This window comes from Ranitomeya imitator, chromosome 6 (genome assembly GCF_032444005.1).
Source record: "Ranitomeya imitator isolate aRanImi1 chromosome 6, aRanImi1.pri, whole genome shotgun sequence".
Classification (NCBI taxonomy): Eukaryota; Metazoa; Chordata; class Amphibia; order Anura; family Dendrobatidae; genus Ranitomeya; species Ranitomeya imitator.
The window spans coordinates 160,333,315-160,348,232 of NC_091287.1; the positions used below are offsets into that span (position 1 = coordinate 160,333,315).

At 42.0% G+C, this 14,918-nt stretch overlaps 1 protein-coding gene across 1 annotated transcript in view; it reads right to left on the reverse strand.

Annotated features, from left to right (window-relative positions):
* Positions 1–13,948, reverse strand: part of LOC138643622 (immunoglobulin kappa light chain-like) — a 75,951-nt gene extending 62,003 nt beyond the window's left edge. Inside the window, exons 1-2 of the mRNA XM_069732480.1 lie at positions 13,854–13,948; positions 13,477–13,765 (exon numbers count right to left, since the gene is read on the reverse strand). Of these exons, the coding sequence (XP_069588581.1) occupies positions 13,477–13,765; positions 13,854–13,908 (344 nt within the window). The 5' untranslated portion in view covers positions 13,909–13,948. The remainder of the gene's footprint in view (positions 1–13,476; positions 13,766–13,853) is intronic.
* Between the last annotated feature and the right edge of the window lie 970 nt (positions 13,949–14,918).

The following is a 14,918-nucleotide window of genomic DNA, read 5'->3' on the forward strand; positions in this document are numbered from 1 at the left end:
CATGGCCGTGCGGTCATGCGCAGCTTATATAGTTGCAGCACGTTCAGGACCTTCCAATAAAGGACCAATGGGAAGCTGCTACCAAAGTTTTGCCCTTTCAGGACCTTCCTGGAGGACCAATGGGATGTGCTGCAGTACCTGAGCATATGACCCTCGATCTCCAATGGGAGATCTTGCCCTGGGCATGCTCAGAAAGAGAAAAGCAGGACTTAGCCCCAAAAGCATCTGCTCGCCGCTGCCCAACACTGACTTCAATGGCAGAAGCAGGAAAAGCAGCAGTAACTCTTTGTACAGAGTGAGACTGAGCAAGACGCTGGGACCGACGTCTCTGCTGAGTAGACTCCACTGCGGCTGGATAAGAATGGGAGACCGCAGCGGAAATGGCTCGAGATTCCCCTTGTGCAGAAGCGAGAACTCGACACCTAACATTTATAGACACTAGGCTTTCTGTGCCCCACAATTTGAGAGAGATGGCACACACGACTGGCACTCAAGCACAAATGCCAATATTAATCTCCCACTATTTATTTTTTTTAAGGGAGAATTAAAAAACAAAAAAAAACAGTATTATAGACACACTAGGCTTTCTGTGCCCCACAATTTGAGAGAGATGGCACACACGACTGGCACTCAAGCACAAATGCCAATATTAATCTCCCACTATTTATTTTTTTTCAGGGAGAATTTAAAAAAAATAAATAAAACAGTATTAGACACTAGGCTTTCTGTGCCCCACAATTTGAGAGAGATGGCACACACGACTGGCACTCAAGCACAAATGCCAATATTAATCTCCCACAATTTTTTTTTAAGGGAGAATTAAAAAACAAACAAAAAAAAAACAGTATTATAGACACTAGGCTTTCTGTGCCCCACAATTTGAGAGAGATGGCACACACGACTGGCACTCAAGCACAAATGCCAATATTAATCTCCCACAATTTTTTGTTTTTAGGGAGAATTAAAAAAAAAAAAACAGTATTAGACACTAGGCTTTCTGTGCCCCAAAAATTTGAGAGAGATGGCACACACGACTGGCACTCAAGCACAAATGCCAATATTAATCTCCCACTATTTATTTTTTTCAGGGAGAATTTAAAAAAAAACCAAAAAAAACGGTATTATAGACACTAGGCTTTCTGTGCCCCACAATTTGAGAGAGATGGCACACACGACTGGCACTCAAGCACAAAGGCCAATATTAATCTCCCACTATTTTTTTTTTTTAGGGAGAATTTAAAAAAAATAAAACAGTATTAGACACTAGGCTTTCTGTGCCCCAAAATTAGAGAGATGGCACACACGACTGGCACTCAAGCACAAATGCCAATATTAATCTCCCACAATTTTTTTTTTCAGGGAGAATTTAAAAAAAAAAAAAAGTATTAGACACTAGGCTTTCTATGCACCAAAATTTGAGAGAGATGGCACACACAGGACTGGCACTCAAGCAGAAATGCCAATCTTAATCTCCCACTATTTTTTTTTTTTATTTCTGTGAGAATTGGCAAGAAATCAGGCCCACTGTTAGACTGTATGTTTTCTGTGCCAGAAAATGAGACACAGATGCCACACACAGGACTGCCACTGATGCAGATTTGCCAATTTTAATCTGTACCCTTTTTTTATTCAGGGAGACTAGTGAATAAATGTGGGCCACTGTATTAGAGTATATATTCTGTGGCAGAAAGTGGCTTGAAGAGATGTAACGAAAAAAAAAAAAAGGGACTGTCCTACAATTACTATCTTCCTGCAGTAATCTCAGCAATGTATGGCAGGCAGCAATAACAAGGAGTGGACTGCTGCACAAATTAAATCAACAGTGTGGACAAACAAACAAGATAGCTCTGCAGAAAGGAAGGAACAACAGGATTTGTGCTTTGAAAAAAGCAGTTGGTTTGCACAGCGGCGTACACACAGCAATGCAGCTATCAGGGAGCCTTCTAGGGCAGCCCAATGAGCTACAGCGCTGAGGAAAAAAAATGTTGCTTCCACTGTCCCTGCAAACAAAAGGTGGTGTTGGACAGTGGAAATCGCTACAGCACAAGCGGTTTCGGGGTTAATGTACCCTGCCCAACGCTATCCCTGCTTCTGATGAAGCGGCAGCAACCTCTCCCTATGCTCAGATCAGCAGCAGTAAGATGGCGGTCGGCAGGAACGCCCCTTTATAGCCCCTGTGACGCCGCAGACAGCAAGCCAATCACTGCAATGCCCTTCTCTAAGATGGTGGGGACTGAGACCTATGTCATCACGCTGCCCACACTCTGCGTCCACCTTCATTGGCTGAGAAATGGCGCTTTTCGTGTCATTGAAACGCGACTTTGGTGTGAAAGTCGCGTACCGCATGGTCGACCCCACACAGGGATTGGGTCGGGTTTCATGAAACCCGACTTTGCCAAAAGTCGGCGACTTATGAAAATGAACAATCCGTTTCGCTCAACCCTACTCAAGATACCTATGAACACAGTGGCCTCCATAATCCTTAAATGGAAGATGTTTGGAACCTCCAGAAGTCTTCCTAGACCTGGTCATCCAGCCAAACTGAGCAATCGTGGGAGAAGAGCCTTGGTGAGGGAGGTAAAGAACAACCCCAAGATCACAGTGGCTGAGCTCCAGAGATGCAGTTGGGAGATGGGATAACGTTCCAAAAAGTCAACTATCACTGCAGCCCTCCACCAGTCATGCCTTTATGGCAGAGTAGCCTGACGGAAGCTTCTCCTCAGTGCAAGACATATGAAAGCCCACATAGAGTTTGCTAAAAAACACATGAAGGACTCCCAGACTGTGAGAAATAAGATTCTCTGGTCTGATGAAATGAATATATACCTTTTTGGTGATAATTCTAAGCGGTACATGTGGAGAAAACTAGGCACTGCTCATCACTTGCCCAATACAATCCCAACAGTGAAAGTGGTGGCAGCATCATGCTATAGGGGTGGTTTTCAGCAGCAAGGACAGGACGACTGGTTGTTATTGAAGTAAACATGAATGCGGCCAAGTACAGAGATATCCTGGATGAAAACCTCTTCCAGAGTGCTCTGGACCTCAGACTTGGCCGAAGGTTCATCTTCCAAAAAGACAATGACTCTAAGCACACAGCTAAAATAACAAAGAAGTGGCTTCAGAACAACTCTGTGACCATTCTTGACTGGCCCAGCCAGAGCCCTGACCTAAACCCAATTGAGCATCTCTGGAGAGACCTGAAAATGGCTGTCTACAATGTTCATCATCCAACCTGGTGGAACTAGAGAGGATCTGCAAGGAAGAATGGCAGAGGATCCCCAAATCCAGGTGTGAAAAACTTGTCATATCATTCCCAAGAAGACTCCTGGCTGTACTAGCTTAAAAGGGTGCTTCTACTCAATGCTGAGCAAAGGGTCTGAATACTTATGACCATGTGATATTTCAGTTTTTCTTTTTTAATAAATTTGTAAACATTTCAACATTTGTTTTTTTTTCAATCAAGATGGGGTGTAGAGTGTACATTAATGAGAAAAAAAATGAAATTTTTTGAAGTTACAAATGGCTGCAATGAAACAAAGAGTGAAAAATTTATAGGAGTCTGAAAACTTTCTGTACCCACTGCATATCTTTCTTATTTCAATCTAATTTTATAAAATTCTTTGAGGGATATTGGTGTTCAAAATATACTACACCTCTAGATAAATTCATTGAACAACGTGGTTTCCAAAATGGGGTCACATGTAGGGAGGTTTTGCTATCCTGGCACATAAAGGGCTGTGCTAATTGCATCCACAGGCTATTTAAACAAAATATCCATTACAAAAGCAAAATGTTGCTCCCAATCATCCGAGCCCTGCCATCTGGCCAAACAATAGTGTACAACAATATATGGGGTATCACTACATTTGTGGAAAATGGCATAACAAATTGTGTAGTCCATTATCATCTCTTACACTTTGTGAAAATTAAGGCCGGGGTCACACTAGAGAGGAATACGGACGTATGAGAGTCGCCAAAAAAACGCATTGCACACTGACCAATGTTTCTCTATGGGGCAGCTCCTATTTACCTTATATTTCTCGGCCATATTTTAAGGGCTGAGAAAATCACAGCATGCTGCGTTTGTCAGCAAAAAATCCGCCAATGAAAGTTCATGGGGGCGAGAAAAATACGGATAACACACGGACCATGCGTGTGACTTGCGAGAAATATGCAGCAGTGTTCTGTAGAAAAACCGGTAATTCAAGGCGATGTACAGTAAAATCACACTGACAAGTTAGAATGGAAATTATAGAAAAAATGTCTTCTCAAAGAATAGGGATATATATATATATATACTAGATTATGGCCCGATTCTAACGCATCGGGTATTCTAGAATATGCATGTCCCCGTAGTATATGGACAATGATGATTCCAGAATTCGCGGCAGACTGTGCCCGTCGCTGATTGGTCAAGGCAACCTTTATGACATCATCGTCGCCATGGCAACCATTATGACATCTACGTCGATACTGTGCCCGTTGCCGATTGGTCGAGGCCTTGTGGCCTCGACCAATCAGAGATGCGGGATTTCCAGGACAGACAGACAGACAGAAAGACAGACAGACGGAAAAACCCTTAGACAATTATATATATAGATATATGTCAGTGAGACACACATATATATAAATTTATTACAGAGCTAGATAGCAGAAAAGCCAGTAATTCAATTGCCTGCTGTTGCTATCTCCTTATCAAACCGGACAGGATGTGAGACATGGTTTACATACAGTAAACCATTTCATATCCCTTATATTTTACATATTCCTCACTAATAATGTTAGGAGTGTGTGTGTGCAAAATTTGGGAGCTCTAAGTGTTAACACTAGAAGTCCCAGAAATTTCAAGCTCCCCCATGAAGTCCGGAAAGAGGGTCAAATGACCCTTAAGGTACCTTCACACACAACGATATTGTTAACGATATCGTTGCTATTTGTGACGTAGCAACGATATCGTTAATGAAATCGTTATGTGTGACAGCGACCAACGATCAGGCCCCTGCTGGGAGATCGTTGGTCGCTGAATAAAGTCCAGAACTTTATTTCGTCGCTGGATCTCCCGCGGACATCGCTGGATCGGCGTGTGTGACACCGATCCAGCGATGTCTTCACTGGTAACCAGGGTAAACATCGGGTAACTAAGCGCAGGGCCGCGCTTAGTAACCCGATGTTTACCCTGGTTACCATGCTAAAAGTAAAAAAAAACAAACAGTACATACTTACCTACAGCTGTCTGTCCTCCAGCGCTGTGCTCTGCACTCCTCCTGTACTGGCTGTGAGCCGGAAAGCAGAGCGGTGACGTCACCGCTCTGCTTTCCGGCTCCCAGACAGTACAGGAGGAGAGCAGAGAAGCAGAGCGCAGCGCTGGAGGACAGACAGCTGTAGGTAAGTATGTACTGTTTGTTTTTTTTTACTTTTAGCATGGTAACCAGGGTAAACATCGGGTTACTAAGCGCGGCCCTGCGCTTAGTTACCCGATGTTTACCCTGGTTACCGGCATCGTTGGTTGCTGGAGAGCGGTCTGTGTGACAGCTCTCCAGCGACCAAACAGCGACGCTGCAGCGATCCGGATCGTTGTCGGTATCGCTGCAGCGTCGCTTAATGTGAAGGGGCCTTTAGTCCAAACTGACAACTCTGATGGCTCCTATTAGCATCCTTTCATTTGTAAATGTGGCCATTGCCTGAGGAATCTGCAGGGGGCAATTGTGTTGATCCACCTCAACAAAAGAATGTAAGCTGCTCCTGAGTGTGTCTGCCCACCCCCCAGCCCCACCTTAGCAAATTTGCAGGCAGCCTTTTGTGCTGTGGGGGATAAATAGGTGACTGCTTCACCTATTTTGTTCCCAAGAAACAAAATGCAGAGAAGGCACACCATTCAACAGGCATTGGAACTGATCCTGAGCAACACCAACCCTTCTGACTCAGATGGAGAAGACATAGTCCTTCAAATGGATTCGGACCCTGAGCTGTCTTCAGGTTAGATTTTTCAAATTACCTATTTTTATATCCTGACTATCTTTTTTCTAGGTTCCCATTTGAGAGAATTTCAGTTACCTGCGAATCCAGCAGGGAACTTAGAAATTTTCTCAGCCTCCGCATGTTCCCCACATGCAGGAGAGTGGGGAATGCAGTCCCTAGCAACCCGCTGTGTTTACTGGTTACCAGCTACACAGCGGGCTAAAGGGAGTGCTATTCGCACCCCCGCACCCCCCCTCCCCAGGGAACACATCTCCGCCAGAGTGGAAAAGCCAGTGACTGAGGGCAGATATTAATAGCCTAGAGAGGGACCATGGTTATTGGCCCCCCTGGCTAAAAACATCTGCCCCAGACACACCAGAAAAGGCAAATCTGTAAAATGCGCCTATTCTGGCAATTAGCCTCTCTCTTCCCACTCCAAAGTAGCAGTGGGATATGGGCTAATAAAGGGTTAATGTCACCTTGCTAATGTAAGGTGACATTAAGCCTGGTTAATAATGAAGAGGTGTCAATAAGACACCTATCCATTATTAATCCAATATTAGTAAAGGGTTAAAAAAACACACACATTAGGAAAAAAGTATTTTAATGAAATAAATACACAGTGTTGTAATAGCTTTATTATACGCTCAATCCAAATGACAACCCTCGTCTTCTGAAAAAGTTAAAATAAAAAACAATATCCCATACCTGTCCGCCATACAGTCATGTCCCACGATGTAGATCCATCTGAAGGAGTTAAATAATTTTACAACAAGGAGCCTGCTAATGCAGCTGCCCCTGGCTGTAAAAACTGGGGAATGAATGGAATGCAGGGGGAACATAGCTACCTAGACTTGCGGTGCTGCGCCCCCTGCTGGCATAACCTCATATGAACTCTAGCATGGGAATTTTTCAGAATATTTTCCCACATCAGTGATAAATCTAGTAAGCAAAAATGGCATGATTTTCATTAGTGTTCTTGATCTGATTTTCGTCAGTGTTTTAATTTTGATAATCAGTATGTCATCAGTAATTTCTTTCATATGGAAAACATAATGAATTGAAAACCTTCTCATATTCAATGCAATATTACATTTGCCTAGTGGCAAATACGGCCCTGCTGGCCACTAAATATAAGTTTTTCATCCACCAATACTCCCAGGTCTTTTTCATTAATGGTTTTGCCCAGAGTTTTAGAATTAAGCACATAGTTATACATTTTATTACTTCTACCTAAGTGCATGACCTTACATTTATCCCCATAAAAGCTCATTTGCCATTTATCAACCCAAGATTATAGTTTACATAAATTATCCTGTAATATAAAATTGTCCTCCTCTGTATTGATTACCCTGCAGAGTTTAGTGTCATCTGCAAATATTGAAATTCTACACTGTATGCCCCCTACAAGGTCATTAATAAATATGTTAAAAAGAAGAGGGCCCAATACTGACCCCTGTGGTACCCCACTGCTAACCGTGACCCAGTCCGAGTGTGCTCCATTAATAACCACCCTGTTTCCTATCCCTGAGCCAGCTATTAACCCACTTACACATATTTTCCCCTATCCCCATGTTAACATGTTAGAAAGATTTATGACGTATCTTTGCCTCCTTTGGGTCATAGGGACCTTGCTGAGGACCTGCGGTCATGTGACCGTGTGTATGTAATACATAGTTGAAGAACCTTTTGACCATGTGACACATCGCACAGGCGCACTGGATGCCCGCATTCTGAATGGGCAATCTAGGATTGGACTGCGCAGATGCAGACTTTGGAGCTTGTGGTTACCTTAACAACGCCGGTGCATGCGCACTGGTGCTTGGATCTGCTATAGTGGCACGTCCGGTTCCTTCAGCGACGTTGATCTGTATGCACGTGTACCTCATGCAGTAAGCCTAGCAGCTGCTATGATTTAATAATTATACTATGTACACTACAGACCAAAAGTTTGGACATATCTTCTAATTTAAAGATTTTTCTGTATTTTCATGACTATGAAAATTGTACATTCACACTGAAGGCATCAAAACTATAAATTAACACATATGGAATTATATACTTAACAAAAAAGTGGGAAACAACTGAAATTATGTCTTATATTCTAGGTTCTTCAAAGTAGCCACCTTTTGCTTTGATGACTGCTTTGCACACTCTTGGCATTCTCTTGATGAGCTTCAAGAGGTAGTCACCAGGAATGGTCTTCCAACAATCTTGAAGGAGTTCCCAGAGATACTTAGCACTTGTTGGCCCTTTTGCCTTCACTCTGCGGTCCAGCTCACCCCAAACCATCTCGATTGGGTTCTGGTCTGGTGACTGTGGAGGCCAGGTCATCTGGCGTAGCACCCCATCACTCTCCTTCTTGGTCAAATAGCCCTTACATAGCCTGGAGGTGTGTTTGGGGTCATTGTCCTGTTGAAAAATAAATGATGGTCCAACTAAACGCAAACCGGATGGAATAGCATGCCGCTGCAAGATGCTGTGGTAGCCATGCTGGTTCAGTATGCCTTCAATTTTGAATAAATCCCCAAAAGTGCCACCAGCAAAGCACCCCCACCCCATCACACCTCCTCCTCCATGCTTCACGGTGGGAACCAGGCATGTAGAGTCCATTGGCTCACCTTTTCTGAGTCGCACAAAGACACAGTGGTTGGAACCAAAGATCTCAAATTTGGACTCATCAGATTTCCACTGGTCTAATGTCCATTCCTTGTGTTCTTTAGCCCAAAGAAGTCTCTTCTGCTTGTGGCCTGTCGTTAGCAGTGGTTTCCTAGCAGCTGTTTTACCATGAAGGCCTGCTGCACAAAGTCTCCTCTTAACAGTTGTTGTAGAGATGTGTCTGCTGCTAGCACTCTGTGTGGCATTGACCTGGTTTCTAATCTGAGCTACTGTTAACCTGCGATTTCTGATTTTTCTCGGATAAACGTATCCTCAGAAGCAGAGGTGACTCTTGGTCTTCGTTTCCTGGGGCGGTCCTCGTGTGAGCCAGTTTCTTTGTAGCGCTTGATGGTTTTTGCCACTGCACTTGGAGAAACTTTAAAAGTTTTCCCAATTTTTCGGACTGACTGACCTTCATTTCTTAAAGTAATGATGGCCACTAATTTTTCTTTACTTAGCTGCTTTTTTCTTGCCATAATACAAATTCTGACAGTCTATTCAGTAGGACTATCAGCTGTGTATCCACCAGACTTCTGCACAACACAACTGATGGTTCCAACCCCATCTATAAGGCAATAAATCCCACTTATTAAACCTGGCAGGGCACACCTGTGAAGTGAAAACCATTCCCGCTGACTACCTCTTGAAGCTCATCAAGAGAATGCCAAGAGTTTGCAAAGCAGTCATCAACGCAAAAGGTGGCTACTTTGAAGAACCTAGAATATAAGACATAATTTCAGTTGTTTCACACTTTTTTGTTAAGCATATAATTCCACATGTGTTAATTCATAGTTTTGAGGTCTTCAGTGTGAATGTACAATTTTCATAGTCATGAAAATACAGAAAAATCTTTAAATGAGAAGGTGTGTCCAAATGTTTGGTCTGTACTGTATATATATATCGGTAAGCTTCACTGGACCCATCACACTCTCTCTTTTTCCCTGATGAAGTCACTGTAGTGACGATACGAGTCGGGCTTACAGGAGACGGTTATGGTCCTCCACCTGCTTGACTGTACATGATGTATGGGGCCCCGTAAGTGGGTTTGAATTGATGACTGGTACATGACTGGTAATGTATTTCTGGAAAAAGAATGTTTGCTTCCATAGTGGTTGTTGGAATAGTCCTTTAGAATTTATATAATGGGCATTCAACTTGATATTTATAGGTTTGAATACTTTTTCTAACAAACCCACTTAGTTGCAGCGCTTCCATCTTGTATTTGATGCCAATCTCTGTTTGTAAGAATATATTGGATTTACTAATATATATATATATATCAGAAATACGATTATCTGATCACTCTGTGACCAACCTGCGGAGTCCCATAGCCTTTCATATTGAGCTAAATTTATGTATGACTTTTTGGTGTTATTGGGCCAACCGCTGTTCCTGTTTGGTTAAGGCCATACTAAGCGGCAATATTTCTATGTATTTTAAATGTTTTTAAATTCTTTTGTTGTGGGTTTTGTGTGCAATAATAACATTTTGTATATTTTCTAAAGGTGATCCCTGCTTTCTTGTATGTCTTCTTGTTCTTTGGTTGTCAATTTGTCTAGATATAGACATGCTGCAGGTGGATCCCTTTAACATTCTATATTTCTGATGGTGCCCTCTTTGTGTGCTTTATATTGAATATTTTGATCCATAACTTAGATCAAAAGCAGCATGTCTTTTTGTTTTTATATGGACACAGATCCACAAAAAACCATGTGAATAGCCATCTAATATATAAAGCTGAATGTGTGTATGTATGTATGTGTGTATGTCCGGGATTGGCATCTGCACCGTCGCAGCTACAGCTACAAAATTTTGCACAGTCACACGTCTCGACCCCGAGAGCATCATAGGCTACGTTGTGAGGCAAAATTTTAACCCCGCGCTTTCCAATTCACCAAACAATTTTGCCCCTATCTACATAATGGAGAAAAAGTGAAAGGAAAAGTGTTGGAGGCAAATTGACAGCTTCCATATGTGAACAAGGGGGACTTAAAGAATGAGAGCGATGGCGCCAAAGAGTATATACCGTACAGCTGCTAAGGTGGGGCCCCGACATGGGATACTCACCACACGGGGATATGAACACACACACAAAATGCACCACACACTACCACGTGCTTGAACACATATACCACCCTCAGCACACATTTCACCACACATACACCAACCTCGCCACATAAAAGTCAAAACACAAAAGTCGCAGCTCAAAACTCGCCATGCGCAAAACTCGCCACATGCAAAACTAGGCTCACGTAAAACTCGCCACACGTGCAAAACTCACCTCATGGAAAACTCGCCACACGCAAAACTTGCACACGCGGTAAAATTGCCACATGCACAAAAGTTGCAACACATGCAAAAGTTGCCTCACACAAAACTTGCACATACTCAAAACGCACCACACATTAAACTCGCCACGCGCAAAACTCGCCATGCGCAAAACTTGCTGCACACAACTTGCTACACTAACCTGTCACATGCAACTCGACACACAAAAAGTTGCTACATGCATGTCGCCACACAAAACTCATCTCACAAGTCGCTACATGCATGTCGCCACATGCAACTCAACACACACAACTTGACACATGAAACTCGCCCTAAAACACACACAAGTCTGGTATTATCCTTCAAAAATAAAAATCTGATTAATAAGCAGACAAACTACAAGAGCAACAAATGTACCATATAGGAAATATGGCAGCTGTCAGTCACATGACCTGTCTATTATGTGTATGTGTGAGCTAATATATACTGCCAGGGGGGAGGGCTTCCTGTTGGCTGGGGATTTATCAGGCTACCAATTTAGCTTACAAATACTGAGGTAAAAATACTGACCAAATAACGTGTGAACGCGGTCTAATACAGGAGGAGATGACACACAGATATATATTATATACAGGAGATGACACACAGATATATACTATATACAGGGGAGATGACACCCAGGTACATACTATATACAGGAGGAGATGACACACAGGTATATACTATATACAGGAGGAGATGACACACAGGTATATACTATATACAGGAGGAGATGACACACAGGTATATACTATATACAGGAGGAGATGACACACAGGTATATACTATATACAGGAGGAGATGACACACAGGTATATACTATATACAGGAGGAGATGACACACAGGTACATACTATATACAGGAGGAGATGACACACACGTATATACTATATACAGGGGAGATGACACACAGGTATATACTATATACAGGAGGAGATGACATACAGGTATATACTATATACAGGAGATGACAACCTGGTATATACTATATACAGGGGAGATGACATACAGGTACATACTATATACAGGAGGAGATGACACACAGGTATATACTATATACAGGAGGAGATGACACACAGGTATATACTATATACAGGAGGAGATGACACACAGGTACATACTATATACAGGAGGAGATGACACACACGTATATACTATATACAGGGGAGATGACACACAGGTATATACTATATACAGGAGGAGATGACATACAGGTATATACTATATACAGGAGGAGATGACAACCTGGTATATACTATATACAGGGGAGATGACATACAGGTACATACTATATACAGGGGCGATGACACACAGGTATATACTATATACAGTGGAGATGACACACAGGTATATACTATATACAGGAGATGACATACAGGTATATACTATATACAGGAGAAGATGATACACAGGTATATACTATATACAGGAGGAGATGACTTACCGGTACATACTATATACAGGAGGAGATGACACACATATATACTATATACAGGAGGAGATGACATACAGGTATATACTATATAAAAGAGGAGATGACACATAGGTATACAGAGGAGATGACATGCAGCAGGTGTATACTATATACAGGGGAGATGACATACAGGTATATACTATATACAGGAGATGACATACAGGTATATACTATATATAGGAGGAGATGACATACAGGTATATAGTATATACAGAAGAGATGACATACAGGTATATAATATATACAGGAGGAGATGACACATGGGTATATACAATATACAGGAGATGACACACAGCAGGTATATACTATTTACAGGGGAGATGACATACAGGTATATACTATATACAAGAGAAGACATACAGGTGTATACTATATATAAGGGAGATGACAAACATGTATATACTGAGGTGAAAATGAGGGGTGTGAGGTGAAAATGAAAAGGTGTGAATGCAAAATGAGAGGAGTGAGGGAAAATAGTGGAGTGATCAGAAAATGACAGATGTGAGGTCGAAATGACAAATGTTAGGGGGGAATGAGAGGAGTGAGGGGGAAAATAAGAGGTGTGAGGGGCAAATGAGAGGTGTAAGGGAGAAAATGAGAGGCATGATGGGAAAATAAGAGACGTGAGGTGCTATAACTAACCACAGATATTTACTATGCCCAGGCAACGCCGGGCTCTTCAGCTAGTATTGAATATAGTGAGTATGGATAGAACACCTTTGTGATTAAGGGACGACAGAATGTAGCCATAGTTTGTGGTATTCATCGCAACAATCATGGCTAGGATGCCACTTAAAAGGATGGTATCAAGTATCAAGTTAACAAGTTATTACCCATGCAAAAGATAGCTGATAACTTTCTGATTGCTCAGGGTCCCAAAGCTGAGACCCCATTGATCCTAAAAACGGGGCTCTATAGTGCCCTTTTTGAACAGAGGAACAGATAAATTTGCGCCATTAATTTATCTAAGGCACAGTAAAAGAATTCAGCAGAGATCTATGAAATAATAATGCAGTTTGTAACCATTAGAAGGAAATTGAGTTATTTCCTAATGTAGTTACTACACGGTGGTATTCTGCCAGGCTGCACAGAAGTATGTGCCGTCATCCCTGGGCTTTATATTTGTAATGCTCAAAGTGCAAGAACTTTCTGTAACAATTTCCAGGGATGTCCTTGTTTTATATTCTTGTACAGCTTCATCCGGCTTCCCGGGTTTGTAGAATAGGAGCCATTTAATAACCTTGCTGTTATCTTGATGATACCAATGAAGACCTTGCTGTAGGACTGAAATGCCATCAACTCCACAAGTGAATTTAGCTGTTCTTCCCGTTGGTCTTATAAGAGACTTTAATTCCTGGCAGGAAACTACATAAATAAATGACAATAAGAGATTAGCATACAATATTATTACTATGCTACTCCAAATGATTTAATTGTTGTGAACTGTGCCTACCAATATGAAAAAGAAGCACCAGTATGGTATACAGCAGCAAGTGCAATGTCTTCATAATGATTCACCTTGCAGTTGGTGTCTTATTCCTGAATTTTGAGCAAGCGCCCGACTCAGCAAGATGTTTTTAACATTTCTTTTAGTTTCGCTGTCTTTAAAAGTTAGTCTTGAAATTCTGTCATATTAGCAAAGCCGAAAACAACAACCACACGGTTTGGTAGAACAGCTGACACATATATATTGCAAAACCCACAGTGTAATTGAGAAGTTTGATTCTAAACACAGATTGGTAACTTGAAAACACTGAAAAAATCTATTGTGTATAAGGCTATATTCAGCGTAATTATCATAAAAAAAAAACCTCATTAAAGACAGATACATTTTTTTTCCCTTTATTAATACATCATAAAAAGGAGACAAACAACACATAATAACACACACCATACAAAAAGTGCACACTAGGTCCACCCTAACAATGATCCCTGAAAATAACCCCTACCTACCAGCGGAGGTTGGCACCCTATTGCAAATCACGAGAATGGCGCCCCCGCTCAACGATGGCTGACTCTTATGTCCTGTGCGTCCCTCCTTGCAAGTAATAAATATACATCCAGGATGTCCAAAGGGAACAAACACAGTCACACTAATTGCTGAAGGGCCAGCGAAAAAAAGGGGGGAACAAAAATAAATATATGGTCAGGGATAAAGACCTGTCATGCACAGTGATGAAGAAAGATAAATATCAAATACAAAAGACCCCTCTGTACTGAACCTACGCTGTGCCCTGCCTACACAGCGGAGGTTGGCACCCTACTTTTCAGCGGATATGGCGCCCCCGCACCAACGATGGCTATCCCTCACAGGCCCTAATAAACCAATAGCCCACGGGTTGAAAAAAGGCAATATGTGGAGACAGAGGGCATGTGGGTGCCAATATAATACCAATGATCAAATAATATATGCAATATCAAACTCTTCACTGATTAAGCATCTATGAGTATCACCAGATACAGTGCCTACAAGTAGTATTCAACCCCCTGCAGATTTAAGCAGGTTTAATAAGATGCA